The 25,474-nt window shown below is 43.6% G+C and overlaps 3 protein-coding genes across 7 annotated transcripts in view; all 3 read right to left on the reverse strand.

The window, feature by feature from the left end:
• Positions 1-1,621: 1,621 nt before the first annotated feature.
• dapp1 (dual adaptor of phosphotyrosine and 3-phosphoinositides) lies at positions 1,622-10,418 on the reverse strand. Of its 2 annotated transcripts, none has more exons than XR_002469704.3 (9): positions 10,049-10,386; positions 4,101-4,223; positions 3,855-3,988; positions 3,575-3,705; positions 3,408-3,455; positions 3,259-3,321; positions 3,043-3,128; positions 2,537-2,803; positions 1,622-2,398 (listed from the first exon to the last, which is right to left on the reverse strand). XR_002469704.3 is itself a non-coding variant. In XM_021574145.3 (9 exons), the coding sequence occupies exons 1-9, from the start codon at positions 10,099-10,101 to the stop codon at positions 2,375-2,377; spliced, it is 750 nt and encodes a 249-aa protein (XP_021429820.1). In that variant the 5' UTR covers positions 10,102-10,418; the 3' UTR covers positions 1,622-2,374. The 2 variants fall into 2 exon arrangements, 1 of the variants encoding a protein (XP_021429820.1); XM_021574145.3 differs by having other exon boundaries at positions 2,537-2,624; positions 10,049-10,418.
• On the reverse strand, positions 4,633-9,470 carry LOC149975219 (uncharacterized). The gene has a single exon (XM_090211148.1). It carries the CDS (start codon positions 7,628-7,630, stop codon positions 7,025-7,027), a length of 606 nt encoding a protein of 201 aa, XP_090067274.1. The 5' UTR covers positions 7,631-9,470; the 3' UTR covers positions 4,633-7,024.
• A 159-nt stretch (positions 10,419-10,577) lies between the features above and the next one.
• Positions 10,578-25,474, reverse strand: part of LOC110497783 (phospholipid-transporting ATPase VD) — a 29,596-nt gene continuing 14,699 nt past the window's right edge. For 2 of the 4 annotated variants that reach the window (XM_090211146.1, XM_090211145.1), the window contains exons 7-21: positions 21,395-21,526; positions 21,079-21,191; positions 20,744-20,996; positions 20,379-20,596; positions 20,022-20,195; positions 19,023-19,832; positions 16,700-16,826; positions 16,259-16,443; positions 15,903-16,158; positions 15,544-15,746; positions 15,224-15,424; positions 15,015-15,095; positions 14,667-14,771; positions 14,286-14,473; positions 10,578-14,139 (exon numbers count right to left, since the gene is read on the reverse strand). In XM_090211146.1, coding sequence (XP_090067272.1) covers positions 13,890-14,139; positions 14,286-14,473; positions 14,667-14,771; positions 15,015-15,095; positions 15,224-15,424; positions 15,544-15,746; positions 15,903-16,158; positions 16,259-16,443; positions 16,700-16,826; positions 19,023-19,832; positions 20,022-20,195; positions 20,379-20,596; positions 20,744-20,996; positions 21,079-21,191; positions 21,395-21,526 — 3,296 coding nt within the window. In that variant the 3' untranslated portion in view covers positions 10,578-13,889. The remainder of the gene's footprint in view (positions 14,140-14,285; positions 14,474-14,666; positions 14,772-15,014; positions 15,096-15,223; positions 15,425-15,543; positions 15,747-15,902; positions 16,159-16,258; positions 16,444-16,699; positions 16,827-19,022; positions 19,833-20,021; positions 20,196-20,378; positions 20,597-20,743; positions 20,997-21,078; positions 21,192-21,394; positions 21,527-25,474) is intronic. The other 2 variants (XM_090211147.1, XR_016488952.1) reach the window with 2 other exon arrangements.

Here is a 25,474-nt window from a genome sequence, read left to right on the forward strand (position 1 = left end):
GTGGGTTTACGTTAGCTGTCAATGAAATAGCAAGGAAAGCTAGGAAGAGCAAAAAAAGACCTGCTGATATTCTCAACATTTACAGACATTCTTACCATAATTCAGTTCTCTTCTAGCAATTGACGGTGGAATAAAAGACAACATTTCCACCACGGCTGATGTAAGTATAAATTATTTGAACACAATCATTGATTACATTAATCTCTAGCTATCTGATGTCATAGCCAGTTGCTACACCAGTAGTAGCTACCAGGGGCACAACTTTCACTGGGGGCACAACTTTCACTGGGGGCACAACTCCCCCCCCCCCCCCCCCCCCTCCACAGTGTGCTTTAGGACGTCTCCGAGTGGTAGGGTAGGCTTTTTGGAGTGTTCATGTGATAAATAAAAATAATAACTATGCCTCCCCCCACTTCTAAAACCATAGTTGCACCCCTGGTAGCTACCTATCTTGTCTCTATCTTGACACATTTTGCTGCAGGACTTGAAGAGATACTTGTACAAACTGTTACCAAGGTATGCTTGTTTGTTGTATGATTGTGTTCATTATGATTCTTCTGTTGCTGAAACCTAATATTGAACTTAGGAATCCCTCATGTGAAAAGTGAGGTTCAGTAGTTTGAATTATGATTAAGGAGTTGTCATGTGCTCTTTTTCTCCTTATCCACCAGTGTTGAGGGTCTTCATGCAATCATAGTGACAGATAGGGATGGTGTCCCAGTTATTAAAGGTAGGTCTCCCTCACAACTGTGTTTTCTTCTAAAAGCTAGGTCATTTAGTTGACCTTTTCTTGTCCTTGTCCAATGTGTTGTGCTCAGTGTACCTGATGCATTCTCCTTCAGTGGCGAAAAATAATGCACCAGAATATGCTCTACGGTCAGGCTTCCTCTCCACCTTTGCATTGGCCAATGACCAGGGCAGTTAGCTAAGGCTCTCTAAAAACAAGAGTATCATCTGCTACTATAACACATACCAGGTAAATAAAATCTGGACCTAACATATAAAGGATGTAGGCCTGGGGTGGCTTGGTGATTAGTTGAGTCAGGTGTTAGTGCTGGGCTAGAACAAAAAAAATTGCATTCCCTGGTGCTCCTCAAGAACAGATTGAAAAACACTGACCCATGTGCCTTGTTATGCTGAATATCTCACCTTTTTCCAGATTGTGCAGTTTAACCGGTTACCGTTGGTGATCAGTTTCATCGCAAGCAGTAGTGCCAACACAGGTAAGATGAAGATCTCTACTTTCTATCCTCTGCATGAATGAAGACAAGTACAGCATTCTGAAGTGTTATCCAAACTGTTGTCTGGAGAAGGAGCTTGTACCACTAATTGAAGAGCTATGGCAGGTAGTGGAGGTTGCTTAGGAGTGTATCACCTTGACAGCAATGGGACTATTCTGTGACGTAGTCAGTCATGAAAAAGGATCTACCTGAAACTATTACATATTTTTAATATCTCTATCATGCACACGCACATACAGAGAGCTCTGTTGCTGAAAGGCATAGATACAGTACATGTTAGTGTCATGATGCTGTGTTTGTTGCCTTAATTTTCTAGTACTTGAATGTAACCCCTTCCTTTCTCATGTTTGTAATTAATAAACTGACTCATCTGTTGCTCATTTTTCTATTAAAATAAATATTTATTCACAGTATGATTGTTACATCTTGTTAAGTAAAATTAAGATCAAGTGAATGTCAACCAGTGAAAGATATCAATCTAGAGAAAATAAAACTATTGGAGAAACTCAAGCCTTTCGCAAAAAAATACAATTAGATCCAAAACATTGTGCATGTCCTGAAAATTACATGGTCATTTTTCGATGGTCAAAGAGCCCCATTGTCTTTTGTCTTGGGTTACCAGCCAGTGCAGCTGTACATAGTCTATCGATAAATAGCCCACCCATTTTTACCTACCTCATCCCCATACTGTTTTTATTTATTAACTTTTCTGCTCTTTTGCACACCAATATCTCTACCTGTACATGACCATCTGATCATTTATCACTCCAGTGTTAATCTGCAAAATTGTAATTATTCGCCTACCTCCTCATGCCTTTTGCACACAATGTATATAGACTCTCTTTTTTCTACTGTGTTATTGACTTGTTAATTGTTTACTCCATGTGTAACTCTGTGTTGTCTGTTCACACTGCTATGCTTTATCTTGGCCAGGTCGCAGTTGCAAATGAGAACTTGTTCTCAACTAGCCTACCTGGTTAAATAAAGGTGAAATAAAATAAAAAAAAAAAAAAAAAAGTCATCTGTGGAGCAGAAAGGATCTCTGAGGATAACATGAGTGACAAGTTACCAGACTTAAGGTAATTTAGTTCACTGTGAGAATATGCCTCTTTTGGCTCCTCCTCTTCATGTTGTCATCTTTCTTTTCGTATGTGTGACTGAAAACAAACATTCATTTGTTAGGCTATTTTGCTCTGGCACTACTCCCATTAGTTAAGCATTTGGATTAAGGTAGCCAGTTCAAGCTTTGTTTCTGTTTTATACATTTGAATAGTAATAGTGGATTATGGACTCACCAGTTTCCATCGTATTATCTTGATCCACTCATCTGCCTCCACGCCACTCTTGGCACACAGATAAAATGTCCTCTCAGGGAACACCAAACTAAATAAGAGACCGAATGAGTATTAATGCTAGGTTTAATATCAACAGCTACAGAAAGAGACCCAGCAACAAAATAAAGTAGCTGAGTGGAGGTTAGAACTTCTCCTGTCATCACTCTGGTTGCACTTCCTCTTATCTGCCACTGCCATCGGCCACCATGATCCATATTTTATATTCCTCTGTAAGCGGAAGTGAAACCAACAGATATGTTTAAAAATGCCCACTGAGGTTTACCAAATTCAAGATTGAACAATGAAACTAGCACCAGTCGCAAAAAAAAACTGAAGGGAAGGATTCCCTTTAACAACAGTGTATTGTAGTCAAAACAGTATTATTAATTGTTAGCCAATAGTCTGTAAAGGCCTTTATCACGAGAGTTGGTAGGCCCACTCTTGGCTCAGTGGATAGGAGCTCTCACCAGAAGCAGTTGACTCTGTCCTTGGAGTAGTCAAACTGGACTGCAGAGCATGCTGTCAGATCCAGGGTGCGAATAGGCTCATCAAACTAAGACAGGAGAGCAAATGAGAGATGGCAACACCATCCTGTCACAATCACTGACAAATAAAATCTAGCCATTCATGATATTACATCTGCATCATAAACCATGACTATCAGAGGCATGGTTTCTACTCACCATTTTGTCCTTAAAGTATTTGAGCTCATTTCTGTTTAATGTGAACCACCTCTGCTTCCAGTTCTGAAAAAACAAAAACAAATTGAAAGTCTTTCAACCAGAACAACAGTCCACTAAACCTGGTCTGTACAGCTGCCTATTTCTCTCACCTTTACGACTGCTCCTAACTTTACCAGATAGCCCTCCTTTGTTCCAAACTGTGAACAAAATCATAAAAAAACAATATCTCATGAGGTTTGTGATACTTGACCTAAGTAATTATGTTGTTATGATTAACCCATGTTTGGTTCACTAATAAATGAGCTTGTGGTCATACCGATGGAGCGTTAGCCACCAGGTCGCTCTCTGTTCGTCCTGTCTGCATGGCGGTGTGAACCCGCACAGACTCATAGATGGACGGTTCTTCTACATGCCATGGATATGGGCATTTAAGGACAATGAGGGTACCTGGATGAGTGAAAGATCAAGGTTCAGGTTAGTCTTGAGGGTATACCAAGGAATATATTTCAGTCATTGAAAATATAAATAAACAGCAGGGAAATGGTTAGGTTTAGACTTTGGATTCAGTAAGGTCTGAAGAACTGGTCTCAGCCAACCTGTCTCACTGCCCAGCAGAGGCTGGTTGGCAAAATGGCTGACAAAGTCCTGGAGGGACGCAAACTCATTGAAGCCAAAAGCGTATCCACTGCTTTTCCGTGTCACATGGAAATGTTTAACTGAATCCTTGGCTCTGTATAAGGAAAGAAAAAAGCATGTGGTGAATGGGAATCCATCTGAAATGGGGCATGGAAGAGGGAGGGAGACGTTTTACTTTTTAAGAGGGACAGGATAGGTAGGCCCACCTGACAGAGAGGGCAAAGCTGCCAGGACCCTCATGACTGTTTCGGAGGAGATAGCTGCCATCTTTCCCATTGGATAGGAGGAGAGCTTCAGCGGCATGGCGGGACAGGTCAAAGTGGTACCATCTGAGAGAGGTGTAAGACAGACAAAGACAATCAGAGTATAGCATCTAACAGACATGCATCACTAATGTGAGTGGTGAGCAGACTCATGAAATCTTTAGGTTACAACCGTAACCCCGGTTCTCTGATAGTATGAGTGAGGTATTTCACTTATGGGATACCCCCCAGCGTATTCGTCAGAAGCCTTTATTACACTACGCCAGCCATGATTGGCTGGATGTCGAGATGTGTGCTTGGGGGAAGATTGTCCCTCCTACCCAATAAAGAAGGCCTAATGCAGCATCTCTGAGTCATTCAAAAATAAGCAACACCTATCCCTCGCTCATGCAAGGAGGGTGGTCTGGTGAAATGCCTCACTCATACTATCAGAGAACCGGGATTACGGTCGTAACCTAAAGTTCTCTTTCAAGTATTTGTTATTTGGTATTATGGAATATACTGACTTCTGTATTGGCAGACAAGCTTATCCTGGCGACCGACTGCCCTGTGCGATATTTCACACAAATGGGCTTTGCCCCTCAGAAGATCCTACACGTTAAACAGTATGCGCTAGGGTCGGTGCAGTGACGTCGAGCATATAAAACTTTGCAAATGTATTAGGCGAAGCCCAACTCGCTGCTGAGCAAATATCCTGGCTAGATAGGTCCTTAAATAAAGCACCAGGACGTAGCCATTCCTCTAGTAGAATGAGCCCGTAGGCCAGCAGGAGACTGAAGACCCTTACTTGTGTAGGCTAAAGGGATAGCCCCCACTATGCAGTGGGAAAGGGGTTGTTAAGTGAGCTCTTTACCCGTGTGAGGTTTCGCCCAGGAAACAAACAACTTACGCGCTTCGCGGAGGCCAATGCTAGTAATAGTGCGGTCTTAAATGAAAGCTTCTTCAGTTCCACCTGATCCAAGGGCTCAAAGGGTTGTTGGCATAGAGCATCCAAAACAATTGATAAATCCCATGACGGGGTAAGCTGTTTGGATACCGGACGCAAACAACGTGCACCCTTGAGAAAACGGGTGAAAAGAGGGTGTTGCTCCACTGTCGTGCTCCCAAAACCCACATGACAAGCCAAAATAGCTGCTAGATATACCTTAATAGTAGAAAAAGCATTTCCTTTTTCTAATAATTCCTGTAGAAACTTCAGGATTACCGGGACAGAGCACTGGAATGGCATTGTCTGTGATTTAGTGCACCATTCCTCAAACATGAGCCATTTACAATTATAAAAGGGACCTGGTAGATGAGGCTCTAGCACTCTGAATAGTTGAAATTACATTTTGGGGAAGCCCGGCAGTGTTCAAGTTGAACCATTCACAGGCCAGGTGCCAAACGTTTGTTTCGGGTGAGGATGGAAAATCTCCTCTCACGCCTGTGGGGAGGGGTCCCCACATATCCGTTGACTGTTCTGCCCTCGTGGGTCGCACCCAAACCCGAGATAAATGCGTCTGTCGTGACTACTTTTCTGGATAAAACAGTGCCATCTGGACACCCTGTGACAGAAATGTTCGGTGTCTCCAGGAGTGCAATGCTACCATGCAGTCTATGGATAGCTGTACACGGTGATGTTTGTGACGTATGTGACGTATTGGGCTGAGACCTAGAGAAGAGACCCAGTGTTGAAACACTCATAATCAAACATCCTAATGGGATGACTACTAAAGCTGATGCCATCAAACCTAGTAGCCTCAGGCATGTTTTAAAAGAGACCAGGTTCCCTCTGCGAAACATGCTAGGCAATCTTGGAATGTTCTTATATGTTCCACTGAAAGGCGAGTTTTGAATGAATCCGAAACTAGGAAAGAGATTGGAAAGAGGAAAGAGCCTAGGAATCCTTGGAAAGAGATTATCTGCATTGGAAACAGAACGCTCTTTACCGTGTTCATTCTGAAACATATAAATGTCAGGAGTTCCAATAGAAGCTGACTGTGTTTTAAGACTTGGTCTCGGTTGCACGCACAGCAGCCAACAGCAGCCAACCGTCTAAGTACGTCATCAGCCGAATGCCCCTCTCTCTGGAGCTATGGAGGTGACAGTGAGAAGCCAAAAGAGAGCACCAGAAATTTGTAGATTACGCCTTGAAAAGCGAAGCTGAGAAATGTCCTGTGAAGAGGGTATATTGAGATGTGAAAGTAAACGTCCTTCAGGTCGACGGATACGAACCAATCACCTGGGTGCACAGAACGTAGCAGAGCAGTGTGTGTTTTGGAACCAGGAAATATCTTGAGTAGATATTGTGCAGCAGCACCATCTGCCAGGAGAGGGTGTAGGACAGTCCGCGACGCACTTCGCATGTCCGGCTGGCCCGTAGCTGGAGAGCGCTTACGCGCTTCGCGGAGGCCACAGAAGGAATGGTAGCCCCCTCTGATGGCGTTGTGGGGAAGCACCCTGTTTGTTTTGATTTTGTGAGAAACAACATGTCTGAATGCGCTCTGTAGCCTGGTTGCGCTAATGTTACATTTTTTAATGTGAACTGACATTGGGGAGTTTTTTAGACAAGACGGGGGCCTTGTAGAAGCATCCACCTGAACATGGTCTCTTCTCCTCTTTGGGCTGTACTCTGTGACCACCGACTTGGACCCAATACGCTGGAAAGAACACTGAGGTGCCTGGGAACTTGCATCCTAGAACAAGCTCAGAATTGGCGGAGGAGATTACCTCTCTGGCAATGGGGACATTGCTAGGCCTTACCCTTCTTCCGCCTTACCCCTGGGTGGGGTTTGGGGCAGGCTGGTTCCTTGGTGCCATGGGTGGGACGGGAGGGTTCTTAGACCAGGGGGCCTTAAGGGTCCAAGGTTCTCTGCTGCCCTGGGCTCTTAAAGGTCGAGGGGGGGTCGACCTGCTGCAGCCTGGGCGAAGGTGTGGCGAGGCACAGGGGAGGCACTGGGCTGTGTCTTCCTGGACAGACAGAGCTGGAGGGCTTCACCCTCAATCTTTTTCTCCTCGCACCGTTTCTGCATCATCTCGATGGTGGAACCGTAAAGGTCTTTAGGGTCTACTGGAGCATCCAGGATCTTCAGTTTCTCACTATCAGACACTGTGGATAGGTTGAGCCATCTAGCCCTCTCCTGGGATATCATGAGCCCAATCGCTCTTCCTGACGCCTGGACAGTGGCTTTAAGCAGACACAGGTTGAGATCTGTGGCAATACACATCTCATCCCACAGACCAGGCTCCAGTGTGACTGCTAGCTCATCCTGTAGCTCAGCTTGATATGCCGAGAGCATGGATGCGGCGCTGAGAGCCCTCACTGCTGTGACGCCCGACCTGTAGACCTTCTCTGTCGCAGAGGACTGGAAGCGTACGTACTTGGTTGGTAAGGTGGGGCCAGTCGAGGTCATGGAGGACTTCTGGCTGGGGTGTAGATGGGAAGCCACCAGGGGTTCGATGGGGGGCGCGTGGGCAAGCCCAATCCCTGCCATGTCAACACAGTCCAATCCCACCACCTTGGACAGGGTTCTTGAAGGAGAAAGGTGTACTCCAGGCACAGGTAACCTCCTCCAGGCATTCTGGGAAGACTGATAGTAATTGCCCGTTTGGCTTTGGGTAGCATCTTACCGGGACGTGGTGGTCTCTGCTACTGCATTGGGCCAGGAAATCACCAGTTTATTCGCAGTGCGTTTGCACACGTCCCACAGGTCCACGCCGAGAACTGGTGGAGATGGCGCCCTGCCTGCATGTCCGGTTTTGGATTCCCCGGCAGGAGGCTTGGTTTCCTGGCCTGAGGGGTTGAATGAGTCTTCGTCTCCATTCGATGATTCCGAAAGGAGGCTGTCGGAAAACCCTGTGGAGTCGTTATCGTCTCCAATCAGGAAGCCCGGCAGGGAGGCAGTAAGGTCGTTGCTGGAGTCCTCCAACAGTGGGGCAATGGCATTGAGCTGGTCACCCCAGCTAGCGCTAGACGTCGCTTTACGATTCCCCGTTTGGATATCCATCACCTCTGGTGAGCAATTGGGGACGCCGCCCCCCCATGTTAGGGTCCGTTGACTCAGGCTAGCTTGGCGTGCCACCCTGCGACAGAGGCTCTTCACAGTGAAGAGTTCACAGCATGGACAGGAGCCAGTGAAGGCCACCGGGGCACGTGGCAACCTAAGGCAAGTGGAGCACACAGAGTGGGTGTCTTTAGCCGATATCTTGTTTCCACAGGAGCAGATTCGTGCCGGGAGCTTCTCCTCGTTTGGGGTGGGAGATGCTTTTGTCACCATAGATTGGATGCTATGTTTTTAGCTGTCAGAAAAAAACTAGCGTGGTAGGCTAGTCCGATAACCCACTAATCGCTAGCTATCTCAGTGGCACTTGTTGTGATGGCCAGATACCATTTCCGAAACAACAGGTTAGAAAAGATAGCTTGGTGTAGCTAGTAAAACTTTTCTTGTCGAAGTAAAACCACAAAAGCTAGCTAGCGTGGTGGCTAGCTTGCTAACGACTAGTCACTGTTTGGATACAGCTAACTTGGTCGTGAACGAGTTAGCCGTGTCACAGCTGTACCTGTTCCTCCCTCAAATAATTTTCCTCTAACTATGGTGAAGGAAAAGGAAAATTGTCACCACCACACAGTCCCGAAAATAGCGCCCAGTGAGCGAGTTGTAAGCTCACGTCTGTGGACAGTTTAGCTAGTTCTGGAAAATGCAGTCGTGTCGAGGTAAGCTTTCTGGTGAAAAGCGAGAAGAGGTGTTTGAATAACTTAGAGATGCTGCATTGGACCTTTATAGGATAGGAGGAACATCCTTCCCCGGCGCACACGTCTCGAAGTCCAGCCAATCATGGCTGGCGTAGTGTAATAAATGCTTCTGATGAATACGCTGGGGGCATATCGATATGAATCAATATGAAATATCGAAACGAGAACGAGTCGTTGAGAGAACCACAGCAGACATGTCACTGGGTGTGAAGAGATATACCACTAAGGTGCAACAGACTAGCAGGAAGTGCATGTTAAACCCAAATAATTATTGGCAAGAGAAACATGCAAGATCTGTAAGATCTGAAAAGTAAAGTGCCACCATGTAATGAACAGCTGCAGTGTGTGTGTAAGAAACACTGACCGATTGTTCTCAAGTGACTTCACCATGCAAAGGTACTTTAGAGGTCACTTCATGGTTTGACCCACTTCTGACATTAAGACAAAGTTGTTGACCCACAAACAAACAAGACAGCTGCAGAAAAAAATCACTGTAACTAATGTGGATGTGAAAGTTGGGTATTTGCATTGCAGATGGCAGAGTCGTACTTATTTCACACTTCAATAAACTCAACGCCAACGCCTGCACTAGAATAGGTACAACAGAATGTCATGTAGTGAGAACTTGAATATTTATTTTTCCTTTATTCAAAGGAGCAGTTTGGAATTCATACAACAATAAAGCGATCACCCCACTACTTTTGGGGTAAAGGATGGGGCTAGAGTTAGAGAAATGTAACCGCTCAAATTAATCTACGGAACTATAGCTGCAAGGACACACACCAGTTAGATAAAAAAAAAAAAAAATGTTTAACCATGTTTTGAAACTATACCGTGTTTATATTGTTAACAAACAATGGAGTAAAACAAGCTCATATATTGGGTTCTGGTGGGGTAGGGTACAGTTGTAGTAGTTTATATTAGGCATTTAAATGATATTCTTCAAGATTCAATGGCTTTATATCATGCATTTTTAAATTGAGGTTGAAAACAATACTATGCCTAAAGGGATTTCCGTCTCTAGAACGCCTTTCATATATTGACCGAACGTTCCTTCCTGAACAATGCTAAAACGCACTGCCCATGAAGAATACTTTAATTTCCTTTTGACCAGGTAGGCTCTAAAATAAGATTTACGAATAGGCAAAATTATAATTACCCTAACGACTCCAACTCATCGTCGACACTAGGCGTATCACTGTAGTAGCTCATCGTGTAAACGATGGCAGTTCACCTGTGCGCTTCTCAGTCTCCACCTGTCAGGTCACCGAGTCGACTCAACATTCTAAAAGCACAGACCGAAATCGACACACTGACTGATCAAAATAAAACTACCATACGAGGAAGTTGTCTCGGCTGCTGGCTGGGAAGATGAAATTAGACATGCCACGTCATTCCACAACAAAACAGAACATACTGTAAGCCTACGGTATGGCTGTGCCATAGTGATGTGCCCACTGCATCTCAAAGTCCACAGCTTGCTTGTAGGATTACACTGTTCTTTACATTTCAAAATAAATAAAAGTGGTAGAGGGTAGGGGGAAGAGGGGTTGACTTAGACCCCTTAACCCTTGTTCAGAATACTAATTAAGTAGTTTGCTGGCATATAATAAACCTCATTATTGTACACAAATGTACATGACATTTGACAACACTAAGTTTAAAAAAAAATAACATGACACAGAACATGTGATTTGCTAATATATTTACAGCAGTACACACATTTGGAAGTAAGTTGATATAAAATAATGATTTTATTATAAACAAGTTCACAACTCATTTATAATCATCGCTTTTACAATTTCACTATAGGTCAAATCAGCTGCCTTTTCCATGTTGCGTAGGATTTGATAAGCAGGATTTTACTGTAAAAAACGATTTAAAAAAAAGAGTCTAATTTAACCACATAAAATACTGAGGATTAATTGATCTAAAGAAGATTTGCATGTGGTAGAGGCAGTTGCATTGAGGTAACTTCTCAGAAGCAGATATAAATGGCAATGGCATTGTCCAGGCAAACTCAAGAGAACATTTGTAAAGCCTACTTCACATACAGGAGGGCCATATCTGAACCCTCTTCCTGTACTTAAGCCTATTAAGTTGCACTTTTGGTTGTCTTGCTTTAGAAGCCCCAGGATCTCTATCATCTTCCCACATCTTCCCCAGGTCATCTACAAGTCCATGCTAGGTAAAGCTCCGCCTTATCTCAGTTCACTGGTTACGATGGCAACACCCATCCGTAGCACGCGCTCCAGCAGGTGTATCTCACTGATCATCCCTAAAGCCAACACCTCATTTGGCCGCCTTTCGTTCCAGTTCTCTGCTGCCTGTGACTGGAACGAATTGCAAAAATCGCTGAAGTTGGAGACTTTTATCTCCCTCACCAACTTCAAACATCTGCTATCTGAGCAGCTAACCGATCGCTGCAGCTGTACATAGTCTATTGGTAAATAGCCCACCCATTTTCACCTACCTCATCCCCATACTGTTTTTATTTATTTATTTTTATTTTTCTGCTCTTTTGCACACCAATATCTCTACCTGTACATAACCATCTGATCATTTATCACTCCAGTGTTAATCTGCATAATTGTAATTATTTGCCTACCTCATGCCTTTTGCACACAATGTATATATAGACTCCCCTTTTTTTCTACTGTGTTATTGACTTGTTAATTGTTTACTCCATGTGTAACTCTGTGTTGTCTGTTCACACTGCTATGCCTTATCTTGGCCAGGTCGCAGTTGCAAATGAGAACTTGTTCTCAACTAGCCTACCTGGTTAAATAAAGGTGAAATAAAAAAATAAAAAAAAATTACATTTTCAATTTCCAGTGTGTAAATTTACATTGCATTTTGGTCCTTGTCTTCTAACTAAACGTATGCTGCCCTTTGGCCAGGTCTCTCTTGAAAAAGAGATTGTACCTCAATAAGAAAATAAAGGTTAAATAAATCAATACAGCCCATGTTTAAATGGACTTCAAGGCTCCTTTACCGAACATGACTACAGCTAAGTGCGGGTTGGTAGGTAATAGTGGTGGGAAATGTCAGGTCCATGCCAAATCCAAGTAAACTCCTGTCAAAATAGATTCAAGTGTGATTCATACATTTATATACTGTTATCACCTACACACGCCACAGAGATCAGTAGTTAGGAGGGTAAGGCCACTGTACAGCATTTGGATTTTGCCCAACTATAGAGCTCTGCATTGGGGTGTCATAATACCCATAAAACCTAGCGGTGAAAAGTTTTTCCACCATTTATTTTTCCCATTGGGAATTTTAGAAACGCTTAAAATAAGGATTGTGTTTTGTTTAAGCTTACCCTGGTGTGACGGTTTGATAACCATGTAAATCTCTCAGACAAGGTGACTTTTATCAATATATTCATCTCTATTTACTCTCACATTCCAAAATGCTAATTAAAACTTGCACACGGCAGTTCACAGAATTGTAAATATAAATAAATGTAACCAATTTATTCAATACTAAATTTAGCTGACAGATAGTTAATCCAGATCACCATGGCATTTGTAGCTCTTTATGATAGCCACATTAGCAACTAATTAGCATTTCATTTTTGGGAAGTAAATACATGTGAATATATTGATAAAAAGTCACTTGTTGTCCTAGAGAGATTTACACAGTTATCAAAACATCACACCAGGGTGACGTGAAACACAGCTCTTATTTTAAGTGTTTGTAAAATCTCCTATGAGAAAAATGAAGGGCGGAAAAACGATTGGAACCATTTTATGGGTATTATGACTTTGGTACTCTATGTGACCTCCCCGTCTCCCCGGTTCATATGCAATAATATGTGTTGTTCACAATTTCATTTTGGTGTGTTTGTTTAAGAAACACCAACAACAAAGAGATGTGCGTAAACACAAAACGAGTCATAGCTTGATGCTAACTTTACAAAGAAGTGTACGCAGCTCAAGGATTGTAAACACATTCCAAACATTGCACACACTCCAGCATATCGTTTCACCAATTCTCAACCAAGCAGTGTAAATGACAGAAAAAAGAACATTCAAATATTCCTTCACGTTACCTGGGATTGCATAACATGATTCAGTAGAGGAATGTAACCAGTGTAGTACAGTACATATGTTTTCATGAAAAAAGAGAATGAAAATAAAAGAAACTTGTCACCCTTCACGTCACATAACAATTGTTTCACAGCTCCCATTCATAACTTGGTGACAGGATGAGGAGTTAAACAGTCGCTAAATCAACCTATATGCATTCCTATATGCATGAGAGTAGCTCGCTACTGGGGACTAAGCCTATGATAACTACTAGCATTCTGTTCCCTACATGCTCAGAGCACTCTGAAGAGGACCAGAATGGACCACGCCTTGCGGAATGTTTGGGTGTAGTGCACTATGCCTCACACCTGATTGTGTCAAAGTACTAGCGTACTGCAGAGACACATTTATGAATGTCTAATGTGTCTTTACCCTCGACGCACTTGTGTGGATTCGGTATATTCACCTGTAGGCCGTCATTGTAAATAAGAATTTGTTCTTAACTGACTTGCCTGGTTAATTAAAGGTTACATAAGAAAAAATACAAAAAGTCCACATCACCAATCTTTTCTCAAGTACCAGGAGAGGCTATACATCCATGACTCCATGTTAATGCAACTCTAGGCACATGTGAGAAACATATCCATCTCTTTCCCATGGATAGACAGCATGGTGTTCTTAACCATCATCATCAGTGAGCAACCCATGCAAGACAGCTAGTTTTGAAGGGTGTTAGGGTTGAACCCTGCAGCCTCCCCCTGTAGCCACCACAGGTGGTGGTACCTTAATTGGGTAAGACAGGCTCAAAGTAATGGCTGGAACCTAATTAATGCATGGTATGGAACATATCAAACATGTTTTCCATGTGGTTGATCCCATTCCATTCACTCCATTCCAGACATTATTATGAGCCGTCCTCCCCTCAGCAGCCTCCTGTGGTAGCCACCCCCTGTAGCCTCTGTGAGGTCAGGAGAGCAAAGAGCCAGTGGTAGCACTGCCTTCCTTCAGCTCTGAAGGGAGTCTGAAGTCAGGGTCAGGGACCTTGATGTCTGAATCTTCCACGTTGATGACGAGACTTCTGGTTTTACTCTGGGCCTGGGTCTGGTTCCAGCGCTGCATCCTTCTACAGTAGTCATCTGGATTGAGCTGGTCCATCAGAGCAGCCTTCACTGTGTCAGAGGGGCAAATGCTGTTGTGCAGGGCCTGGAACAGGAACCTGAAAGAGTGGCAGTGAGAATGGGAAGGTATAAAAGTTGTACGTTTTTATTTATTTATTTAAAGATGGTTTTATGATGTGGGTCTCAAATCAAGCAGCAATTCTCTCTGAAAAAGGTTGGCACCACTGTGTTTGTGATTGTATACCTTGGTAGCAGTGCCAGCATGGTGGTGAGGGCACACACTCCGTAGAAGAGTGGTTGGGACATCTGTAGCTTGTCCACACCAAGGGGATTGTTGGGGGGGCTACACGTCACACACACCACACTGAAGACCAGGGTGAAAGAGAAGTAGAAGAGAGCACTACCCATCAGCAATAATGCATGTAGCCATGTCTGTAACACAGGAACATAGCACAGATCAACATAGGAATATATGTATATAAATAGAGTACATAACATGGAATAACAGGATCCCAGGTGCACTTATAGTTAAATGCCTCACACTAGTGTAGTCCACTAGTTGCCCCCTTCAAAATGCAGTATCATTATCAGCCTATGGGTGGGTCAGGTCAGGTGTGAGTCTCACCAGTGTGCGGCTCTCGATGACCTGGTGCAGTAGGATAATGAGGAGGGACGAGGCATTGATGGGAGAACCAAAGGAGAGCATGTCTGCATCCGACCCTGCGTATGCCTGACCAAAAATAAAGATCAAAACAAAGTTCATTATGAATGAGGAAATCCTTTGATGTCTTTATAGGCAGGGAATGGCATGATGCCCTATTAAACCGAAACTACTCCCAGATTACAGAGAACAACACCACCTCACTGACCCATTCTCAGGGTATAGGATTACACAATGTAGACACAGAACACAAAACACAATACATCAATGAGAATACAACTACTAGTGCAAATCTAGTGTAAATCAACTCACAAAGTAAGGAACAAAGAAACAGACAAGGCTTTGGTAAATAGCGTCCAGCATTGTCAGCCAGAAGGTAGAAGTGAGGTAGGCCTGGAGAGATAAATAAACAAAATATATGAATTAGTCTGTGTGTTAGTGCTGGGCTAGAACAGAAATGTACCCAAGGACCGGAGTTGGAAAACTTTGTCCTAATACTACCAGATTCCACCTTCACATACCTTGGAATTTTGTCCAGATTTGTAGAGCTCCGGTAACTTAATGAGGGTGTCTGCAGACACGTCTTTGTCCAGGATCCCGTAGAGAAGGGGAGGGACAGAGGTGAAGAGGAGGTTGAAGAAGATGAGCACCCAGGAGTTGGTCATAACACTCCCCGAGAATCCACAGAAGAACTGGTACCAGAACAGCAGGTTAACATACATCTACACACACAGGAAGAGAGTGGGAGGGAGGGAGGAAGGAAGAGAAAATAAAGAGATAGTGAGTGTGTATGTGGCTTTATGTGTGTGTCTGTGTGTGGGTGAGTAGGATATATTCTTACCACATTCTTGTAGAAGAAGTAGAGAATCATGTTTGCCAGGCGTGTGTAGCACCAGTGACCATGGACCAACAGCAGCTTGCGGAGGTGTTTAAACCTGGAGATGGCAAAGTCACTGGACATCACAGCCTGCATGCCCTCCTGGCCAGATATCCCAATGCCAACATCTGCTACCTGGATCATACTGACATCATTGGCTCCATCACCTAGACAAAAAGGATGCCCCAGACTTGAGAAATCGACATTTGAAACACTAAGACAGGGCTTTTCCTACTTATAATGCCTTCTAAATGTCTATAAATATGTATATAGTAGATCCTGTACTACTCATTTATTAAAGCGTTACTGACTCTTCCACTGACCTATGGCGAGGGTCATGACTTGGAGCTGGTCCTGTACCAGCCGTACCACCTGGCTCTTCTGCAGGGGGGTGGAGCGGCAGCAGATCACGGCCCTGCAGCACCGGCTCAGCTCCAGGAAGTCCCCTTTCAGGTCCTCCTGCAGGGCAAACTCCAGCGTGCGCCCGTCTACAACCAGGGTGAAGCCCGACGTACCTTCAGCTGCCTCTCCGCACTCCATCTCCGCCCGCAGCTCCAACAACAAGGCCTTGCACGCCTCCTGAAGAGACACACACCAGGATAAGGAAGATACACAGCAGGATGACAGGAAAGTAATTTGAAAGAGTACAAATAATTCAGACTATCAGGATAACATTCACCTTGCTACCACAATTAGCAGTCAGCAGGTGGTCTGTGGACCTGAGTAGTTTGCAGGCACAGGCAATGTTTATGGCAGTCTCTTGTTTGTCCCCAGTGAGGACCCATACTTTGACCCCTGCTCTCTGTAGTGCCTCGATGGTCTCTGGAACCTCTTCCTGGAGTCTATCCACTATCCCTGTTGCCCCTGGAGACAGAAACAGTAACACTACAATCAGCCATTGCAGTTGGTTGATGCTAGCCCCTAACCAAGTTGCTGCTTGAATTCACCCCCTTCAGGTTATAAACAAGTGTAGGAGCAGCACTTTTGACTATGAAAGTTACAGGCTGTACTTTTAATTGATTGGGACCCTATGACTAGTACTTTAGCAATACATTTAATAAATCACCCTTATTCTCCTAATGGTGCAAATAAAACATATCTGTGGAGTGTGGCACTTTACCCAGTAGAGTCAGGTTGGTCTCCAGTCTTTGTGCAGACTCCAGTAGAAGCTCCTCTCTGTTCTCTATACTGGTCTCCGCAAACGCATGACGCTTCAACCAAACCTCATACTCCTCCTCCTCCAAAACCTGTTAGCACAATAGAATAAACCCTACAAATAGCACTGTTGGGCGATTTTCAAAGTCATAGTCAATCAATCAACAACATAATACTTTTAGCAAAAATATTCAACTTTATCTTACAATCTGTGGATACTATGCAAATAGAAAAGTTCAGAATCTTTGTAAAAATATATGGCACATGGAACTCAAGCAAGGCTGGTTTACGGTGGGATGGACTTAGAGTAGCTAAGGGGTAGAATTAATAGTTATGAATGAAAATACTAGATAATGTGTCCTGGATCTGTCTGAGTACTATGTATCCAAATGTAATATACATTTAAAAAAACTATATTTCTGTTAAGTAATATTGTGTTTAAAAGCTCTATGTATGAAAAATGTGTTAAAAATGTACAGTACCAGTCAAAAGTTTGGACACACCTACTCATTCAAAGGTTTAAAAAAAAAAGTAAACTATTTTTTACATTGTAGAATAATAGTGAAGACATCAAAAATATTAAATAAAACATATGTAATCATGTAGTAACCAAAAAAAGTGTTAAACAAATCTAAATATATTTTCGATTTTAGATTCTTCAAAGTAGCCACCCTTTGCCTTGATGACAGCTTTGCACACTCTTGGCATTCTCTCAATCAGCTTAAGGAGGAATGCTTTTCCAATAGTCTTGAAGGACTTCCCACATATGCTGAGCACTTGTTGGCTGCTTTTCCTTCACTCTGCGGTCCAACTCATCCCAAACCATCTTAATTGGGTTGTTGTCGGTTGATTGTTGAGGCCAGGTCATCTGATGCAGCACTCCATCACTCTCCTTTTTGGTCAAATAGCCCTTACACAGCCTGAAAGTGTGTTTTGGGTCATTTTCCTGTTGAAAAACAAATGGTAGTCCCACTAAGCGCAAACCAGATGGGGTGGCGTATCGCTGCAGAATATTGTGGTAGCAAAGCAGTTTAAGTGTGCCTTGAATTCTAAATAAATCCCTGACAGTGTCACCAGGAAAGCACCCCCACACCATCACATTTCCTCCTCCATGCTTCACGGTTGTAACCACACATGTAGAGATCATCCGTTCACCTACTCTGCATCTCAGAAAGACACGGTGGTTGGAACCAAAAATCTCAAATTTGGCCTCTTCAGACCAAAGGACAGATTTCCACTGGTCTCATGTCCATTGCTCGTGTTTCTTGGCCCAAGAAAGTCTCTTCTTCTTATTGGTGTCCTTTAGTAGTGGTTTCTTGCAGCAATTCGACCATGAAGGCCTGATTCACGCAGTCTCCTCTGAACAGTTGATGTTGAGGTGTGTCTGTAACTTGAACTCTGCAAAGCATTTATTTAGGCTGCAATCCAAGGTCTAGTTAACGTTAACAAACTTATCCTCTACAGCAGAGGTAACTCTGGGTCTTCCTTTGCTGTGGCGGTCCTCATAAGAGCAAGTTTCATCATAGCTCTTGATGATTTTTGTGACTGCACTTGAAGAAACGTTCAAAGTTCTTGAAGTTTTCCGGATTGACTGACCTTCATGTCTTGATGAAACTGTTCTTGCCATAATATGGAATTGGTCTTTTACCAAATAGGGCTATCTTCTGTATACCACCCCTACCTTGTCACAACACAACTGATTGGCTCAAACGCATTAAGAAGGAAATAAATTCCACAAATTAACAAGGCACATCTGTTAATTTAAATTCATTCCCGGTTGACTACCTCATGAAGCCGGTTGAGAGAATGCCTAGAGTGTGCAAATCTGTCATCAAGACAAAGGGTGGCTATTTTGATGAATCTCAAATATAAAATATATTTAGATTTGTTTAACACTTTTTTGGTTACCACATGATTCCATATGTGTTATTTCATAGTTTTGATATCTTCACTATTATTATACAATGTAGAAAATAGTAAAAATAAAGAAAAACCGTGGAATGAGTAGGTGTGTCCAAATGTTTGACTGGTGCTGTATATGTAACAAAACACATGTTACAAAAAAACATTGATTTATTTATTTTGTCCTCTGAAGATGGGTCAATAAAAATCTAATAAAAAAATAAAACACTTGTTTGCACAAGTCACCAGTCAACCACTGTGACATTTTGGGGTAATATATTCTTGGTTTGTTTGATAAGTGTGTGAAAATAATGTAATCTTCTGAGTACAATAACCTTTGTATTCTAAGCTGGTACAGAAAGCAGAACCACTGTAGACGTCTGTACCCTTTTAGCGATGCAGAGGGTGCGAAGGCCTTCCCTGGCGTAGTTGTCTAGGTGTTTCTGGGTTTGTTCTCTGATGTGACCCTGCCTGCTCTCTGACTGCTCAGCACCTTTAGGTGACTCTGCCAGGTCCATGATGACGGAGTCGGCGCCCTTGGTGTAGACCACCACCTGCTTGGTGAGTGGGTGGCGGACCACCACAGACATCCTCTTGCGGGTGGAGTCGAATGGCAAGATGTGGAGCAGGCGCACGGCCAGGTTGCCCATCCCCGGCAGCTCCACCAGAAGGCGCTCCAGCGAGTGTCCCCGCAGGGTGCAGTGGTAGGCCCTTGCCGCGTGGACCAGAGCCGCCTCGTCTGGGCTCTCCGCCTCATAGATCAGTTCGTCTGCCCCAAGTTCACAGGGAAGGTCTTGGGCTCCGTTAGAGTTCTCCAGCCCGCTCCAGGCCCCTGGGTTGAGTTGTACAATATTGTCCTCTTCACCTTTCCAAGAGCCATGTTCTCCCTCCTCATCCCCTTGGTCCCCATCCTCTCCAGGGGGTCCAGCCAACCCTGGTTTGATAATCAGGATGGAGGCCTCAAAGTTAGGCTCCCCGTCTGGATCTGTACCCCTCTTGGTGGGGATAGGGGAAGGGGTGGGGGTGAAGGAGGCTGGCTTGCCCCTGGCGAAGAGCCTGCCGGTGAAGCTGCGAGTACTCTCTGTAGTGTGTGGAGGAGAGAGTGTGGAGAAGCGGGGGAGGCTGAAACGCTGGAACAGCATCTTGATGTCCTCCAGGGATTTAAGGGGGGTACGGGAGACCTCAGGCACCTGGACCTGGGAATGCAATTGACAAGATCATTTTAATGGAATTGGCACCAATCCTGTTCTAACATGTACATTTTTGTTATATTCAGTGTGTGCTTTCACCCTTTGAGGACTACAAATGGACATTGTTTGGAGTTAAAACATTGAAAATATCTACCATTCTTTTAAAAATTATTAGAATGAAGCTATGTTACTTACCACATGGCGGGGTTGGTTGGGTGAGGACACCACCACCGTGTTGCAGATGGCCAGAGCCATGAAGAAGTCCACGATGTAGGTTAGCTCCATACTGGCGTCCGCCAAAAGGAAGAGCGGGGAGGACAGACAGTTCAGCTTCTGTACCAGGAAAGGGTCCGGGACTACATCCTTCTCCTAGATGGAAGATAGGAATTAGACAACTCATACCATGCTGTCAGTTGTGTGTGATTCAACTAATCACCAAGTCTTTGATTAGCTGAATCAGGTGTCTTCATGCTTGGCTATAACAAAAAAACGTGCATCTTCGGGGGGTCTCATTGCGAATGACTAAAGAAATACTGGGTGTATGAGTCTCACCATAGGGCTACTGAAGGCACTATGTCGGGGCAGGGTGGGGCTGGGGGTCTCCTCCCCCTCCCCTTCTGAGTGGCCTGTCAGTGTGTGCAGGGACACGGAGCTGCGGTTGCAGCTGAGCGACTTGCAGCTCAGGGACTTGGCGCTGGCACGTGACTTGAGCGTGTGGGAGCGGCCCATCGCCTCGTCGTCCTCCTGCTTGTACACTTCAAGCCTCCGCGCTGTCAGAAAGATAGACACAGAGGGATGAAAGCAATGGTTAAATACATTGTACAAAATCCTTAGTTTCAGGGTATCAAACATTCACAATACCATCTCTCATTAGTGCCCCTGGTAGTGGTGTAGCAAAATTAAATGAGACATCTCACCATTTTCCTCGTGGGGGTACTCCACCCCAGCAATGGTGCAACGCCGGAACACCATCTTGTTCTCCGTCAGTGTGCCAGTCTTGTCTGAGAACACATACTGGATCTGACCCAGGTCCTCTGTGATGTTCAGGGCTCGACACTGGATCCTGGAGTCCAGGTACTCATTGTAGAAGTCCACGTCGTTCTGGATGAAGAAGATTTGACCCAGTTTGACAATCTCGATGGACACGTACAGGGAGACAGGGATGAGCACCTGCCGAGGAGAAAATTGAATAAATTTAGAGCCAGGTTTTCACATTGACTCACAGTGTTATGACATTTAGTGTGCTACCTACCTGTAGTACTATGATCATGGTCCAGAACAGGTAAAAGCCAGCCAGGGCAGGAGATGTGGTGTCAGGGATCAGAAAGGAAGCTTCTTCCAGGTTCCTGAGCCAGAGACCATGGCCTGAGGGGCACAAAGAATTATATAGATGTGGTCAAAAGACTTGTTTACAGAAACTATATAGCTATGGTACAACAGCAAAGACCAATAACTGTGTGGTAGGTCACGATAAGCATTGTGTTCATATAGATTTGGTCAGCAACCAAATACAGCTGTACAGACACGTGTTCATATCGATGTGATAAGTTATACTGATCAGTACGGACCTATAGCTGCGGTCAGACACATGATGACCAGCAGGACAACACTCCACAGTATGTCCATGTTCATCCTGCGCTCCAGTTTACTGCGTTTATACCGCGGCCCACTGTTGTTCTTCATGGCTTTGGTCTCGTGACCTGTGTTCAAGATCACACAAAATAAGCATGGCTGTATACATGTATATGTGGTTTTATAGTAGACCTGGGTCAAAATACCCTGTGTTAGTGACTGTCAAATAAACATGAAGAGGTGATAGTACCCTTACAACAGAGACATTTGTTACGATGAAATTGCATAGGCACTGAAATGCAGCGCATAAGATGTCAGAGGTTGATTCTCCCCTGTATCACAATAGCAAATGCAGGAAGATGAGATGAATGGCGTGCATAGAAAGCCCTTGCTGGTACCAGAGCTGGTGTAACTGTATGCTTGCATGGATTTTGTAGTAATAATAATGGAAGCAGAAACCTTATCTGACTGAGCAGAAACAGGTTTAGCCTGCAGTTGTCAGCCCTGCCTGATGTGTCTAATGGGGACAAGGCATAAAAGGAGCTGGGGGCAGGCTACACTCCTAGCAGCCAACACTGATATAGACTATGGGGGCAGGAAATGTGGTAGTTCTCTTAACCTCTTAAATGTAAAGCCCCCATATTTGGGGACCCTATTTGATTTGTTTCATTCAATTCAGTCTGATATGAGAACGATAGCCCCAATCTGCAACAGTAGAGTGTCTGCGGAAAGCTGAGTATCTTGGCTATTGATCTGTGCCTTAAAATCTTTGGTGTGACTTACTACCATATATGGGCAGGCCGAGCCGATTACCTCATTTCAATGTCTGCTACCTACATTCCGGTTAGCGTTGTGAAGCATAAACTAAATAAACATGGAATACGTTGATTCACACCGAAAGCCAGGACTCCACAGATCATGTGGATGTCTTATTTGTCTGCCTGTGACCTACCGTTAATGATCACCAGCCCAGAGAGTCAAACATTTTATTTTACACAACATTTTCACCAAACATCTTACAAGGTAAACTTCAATTTGTGTTTGAGCTATAGCTACATGGGGGGTTTGAAATTAATCCCTAGGTTGGTAAGAACAGATCTAGCCTATTGCCAATGTTATCTGATTATGCATGACTTCATCGACTTCATCAACGTCAACATCGAATGTCCACCGAGTGACTATCTTTGCGCATGACATATGTCCTGTTTATGCTCAGTGTGCATCTATTACACAGGGGATTCATCGACAGTCTTGTAGCCAATGAGATATGCTTTTCAAGGCTATGCAGTTGACCTGGCAAGGCCTAGAACATTTTATGCGTAATGCGAACTGTTGCTACCTGCCTCAGAGACGAGCACGTTACATTACATTATATTGCAGCACCGAGCACGCTACATTATATTGTAAGCAGATTTTCATTGGTTTAAATTTGATCACTTTAGCATAAAGGATAGCATAAAAGGCTTCTCAAAAGTAAATAAGTAAAAACTAAGAATATATATCGAACAGGAAACTAAAAAGAAGGACGCTATAAATAAGTATACCGACATAGAAGCTTTGAATAAAATACTAGAGCCTGACTCGGATCAGGGGAGCGATTTGCTCGTCTCGGGCCGACGAAGATTGCTTTCTAGAAGGATTGGATCCACTTTTGACTATGTATTTCGTATTTATACGTTGTCTGATTTTTGTGCTGTGGATTTAGTTTACAAGTCATTTCAATGCTATATAATTCCAAAGTAGTTGTCTGTTTAATATTAGTTCACTGTTTGCTGTTCTAAATTTCCTCATCGTAATAGTTTGGAGAGGCCACTAAGGCGTAGCCTAGTGGTTAGCGCGTTGGAATAGTAACCGAAAGAAGGTTGCAAGATCGAATCCCCGAGCTGACAAGGTACAAATCTATCGTTCTGCCCCATAACAAGGCAGTTACCCCACTGTTCCTAGGCCGGCATTGAAAATAAGAATTCAGATATAAAATAAATAAACTCCCATGGCCATTGTTTGTGGTTCTCACACCTGCCTTTGTCTCCAAAGTGTTACTGTTTGCATTTTGTCTGTGCTTCACACCCTCTATGTGAGTCACTACAGATAAAGTTTAGGCTTGGTGTTTTTACTTCACAGTAATGTTTTGTAAATTTAGTCAACTGTAATTCTGTGTGTCTTAACAATATATCCCTTTATTTTATTCATCACCGAGTGGAGGATGCAGACTATTTGGATGATGACATTTGGGAGCCACCCATCAGTGAAGGGCTTCATTCACCCTTCACTGCCATGTCAAATCACCCTGTCTGATAGTTCCACATCAACTTTTCATAGACCTCTTGAAAAAGAAAATAGGGAGTTGTGGCACCATTCGTCCTAACAAAATCAGTTTCCCCAAGACCAAGGCAAACGACATGACAGACAGCGGAGAGGGGGACCATACGTTCTATCAGGACTAACAAGCTGCTTTTTGTGAAACGGAAGGACACTAGGGAAGTAACCATGCTCACCACACAGCATAAGGCATTCAATAACAACCATGTCTCAAGGAGGGTGAAAAAGGAAGAATGTCCCTATTCCTGTTTCTGTGAAGGACTACAATGCCAGCATGGGGGGTGTCGACCTATATGATGCTCTGATAGGCAACTTCCATGTCCTCCATAAGACACTTGTTTTCAAAGACTATCACGGCATGCACAAGCTATGGGGAAAGTGAAATCCAATCATCTATACCTGGATTTGTAAATAGTTCAGCTTATTTCTATTTTAGTGAAGGTCGCGTGTGTAACCAAGTTGGTTTGATAAGACATTTGTATATATTTTTTAATATATATCGGTTGCTTTTATAAACAGTTAATTTGTATGTGGGACCAATACATTTGATATGCCTAGGCTAAAAGTTCAGGCACTTTGGAGAGGTTGAAAAAACACTTGGATATCCCCTGTATGTCCCCCGACACCACCACAATGTTAGAGGTTGGTGTTGTAGAAACTTTTACTTTTAGGCACATCCAGTGTGCAAAAACAGTACAATTACCACATTTGGACACTTTGGAGAGGTTGAAAGGACACTTGAATGTACCCTGGATACCCCTTAACACCACCACAATGTTTGAGTGAGGTTGATATGGTAGAAATTGTGTTTTTATACTGAACAAATAGCATTTAGGGATTGGAAATATGTAATAGCACTGGAATTCTCTCATTTACAGACATGCCACTCTGGGGAGTTTTAGGGACACTTGGAAACGTCCCATGACCACACCTGACACCACTTACTAAAACATCTGCCCATTTCTAGTTGTTAGGTCTATCAATCCCATTGTTCACATGTTGTGGAAGCCATCTGGTACGTTTCCAGGTTTGGGCATCAATAATTCACTTATAGCTTGTCAATTAAAGATTACTTTCAAAATAAAAAAAAATGTATTTTGTGTGTGCTTGATCTTGTGTATTCTGAACTACAGTGCCTTGCGAAAGTATTCGGCCCCCTTGAACTTTGCGACCTTTTTCCACATTTCAGGCTTCAAACATAAAGATATAAAACTGTATTTTTTTGTGAAGAAACAACAACAAGTGGGACACAATCATGAAGTGGAACAACATTTATTGGATATTTCAAACTTTTTTAACAAATCAAAAACTGAAAAATTGGGCGCGCAAAATTATTCAGCCCCCTTAAGTTAATACTTTGTAGCGCCACCTTTTGCTGCGATTACAGCTGTAAGTCGCTTGGGGTATGTCTCTATCAGTTTTGCACATCGAGAGACTGACATTTTTTCCCATTCCTCCTTGCAAAACAGCTCGAGCTCAGTGAGGTTGGATGGAGAGCATTTGTGAACAGCAGTTTTCAGTTCTTTCCACAGATTCTCGATTGGATTCAGGTCTGGACTTTGACTTGGCCATTCTAACACCTGGATATGTTTATTTTTGAACCATTCCATTGTAGATTTTGCTTTATGTTTTGGATCATTGTCTTGTTGGAAGACAAATCTCCGTCCCAGTCTCAGGTCTTTTGCAGACTCCATCAGGTTTTCTTCCAGAATGGTCCTGTATTTGGCTCCATCCATCATCCCATCAATTGTATCCAT

This window comes from Oncorhynchus mykiss, chromosome 19 (genome assembly GCF_057628025.1).
Source record: "Oncorhynchus mykiss isolate SJ-2025 chromosome 19, ASM5762802v1, whole genome shotgun sequence".
Taxonomy (NCBI): domain Eukaryota; kingdom Metazoa; phylum Chordata; class Actinopteri; order Salmoniformes; family Salmonidae; genus Oncorhynchus; species Oncorhynchus mykiss.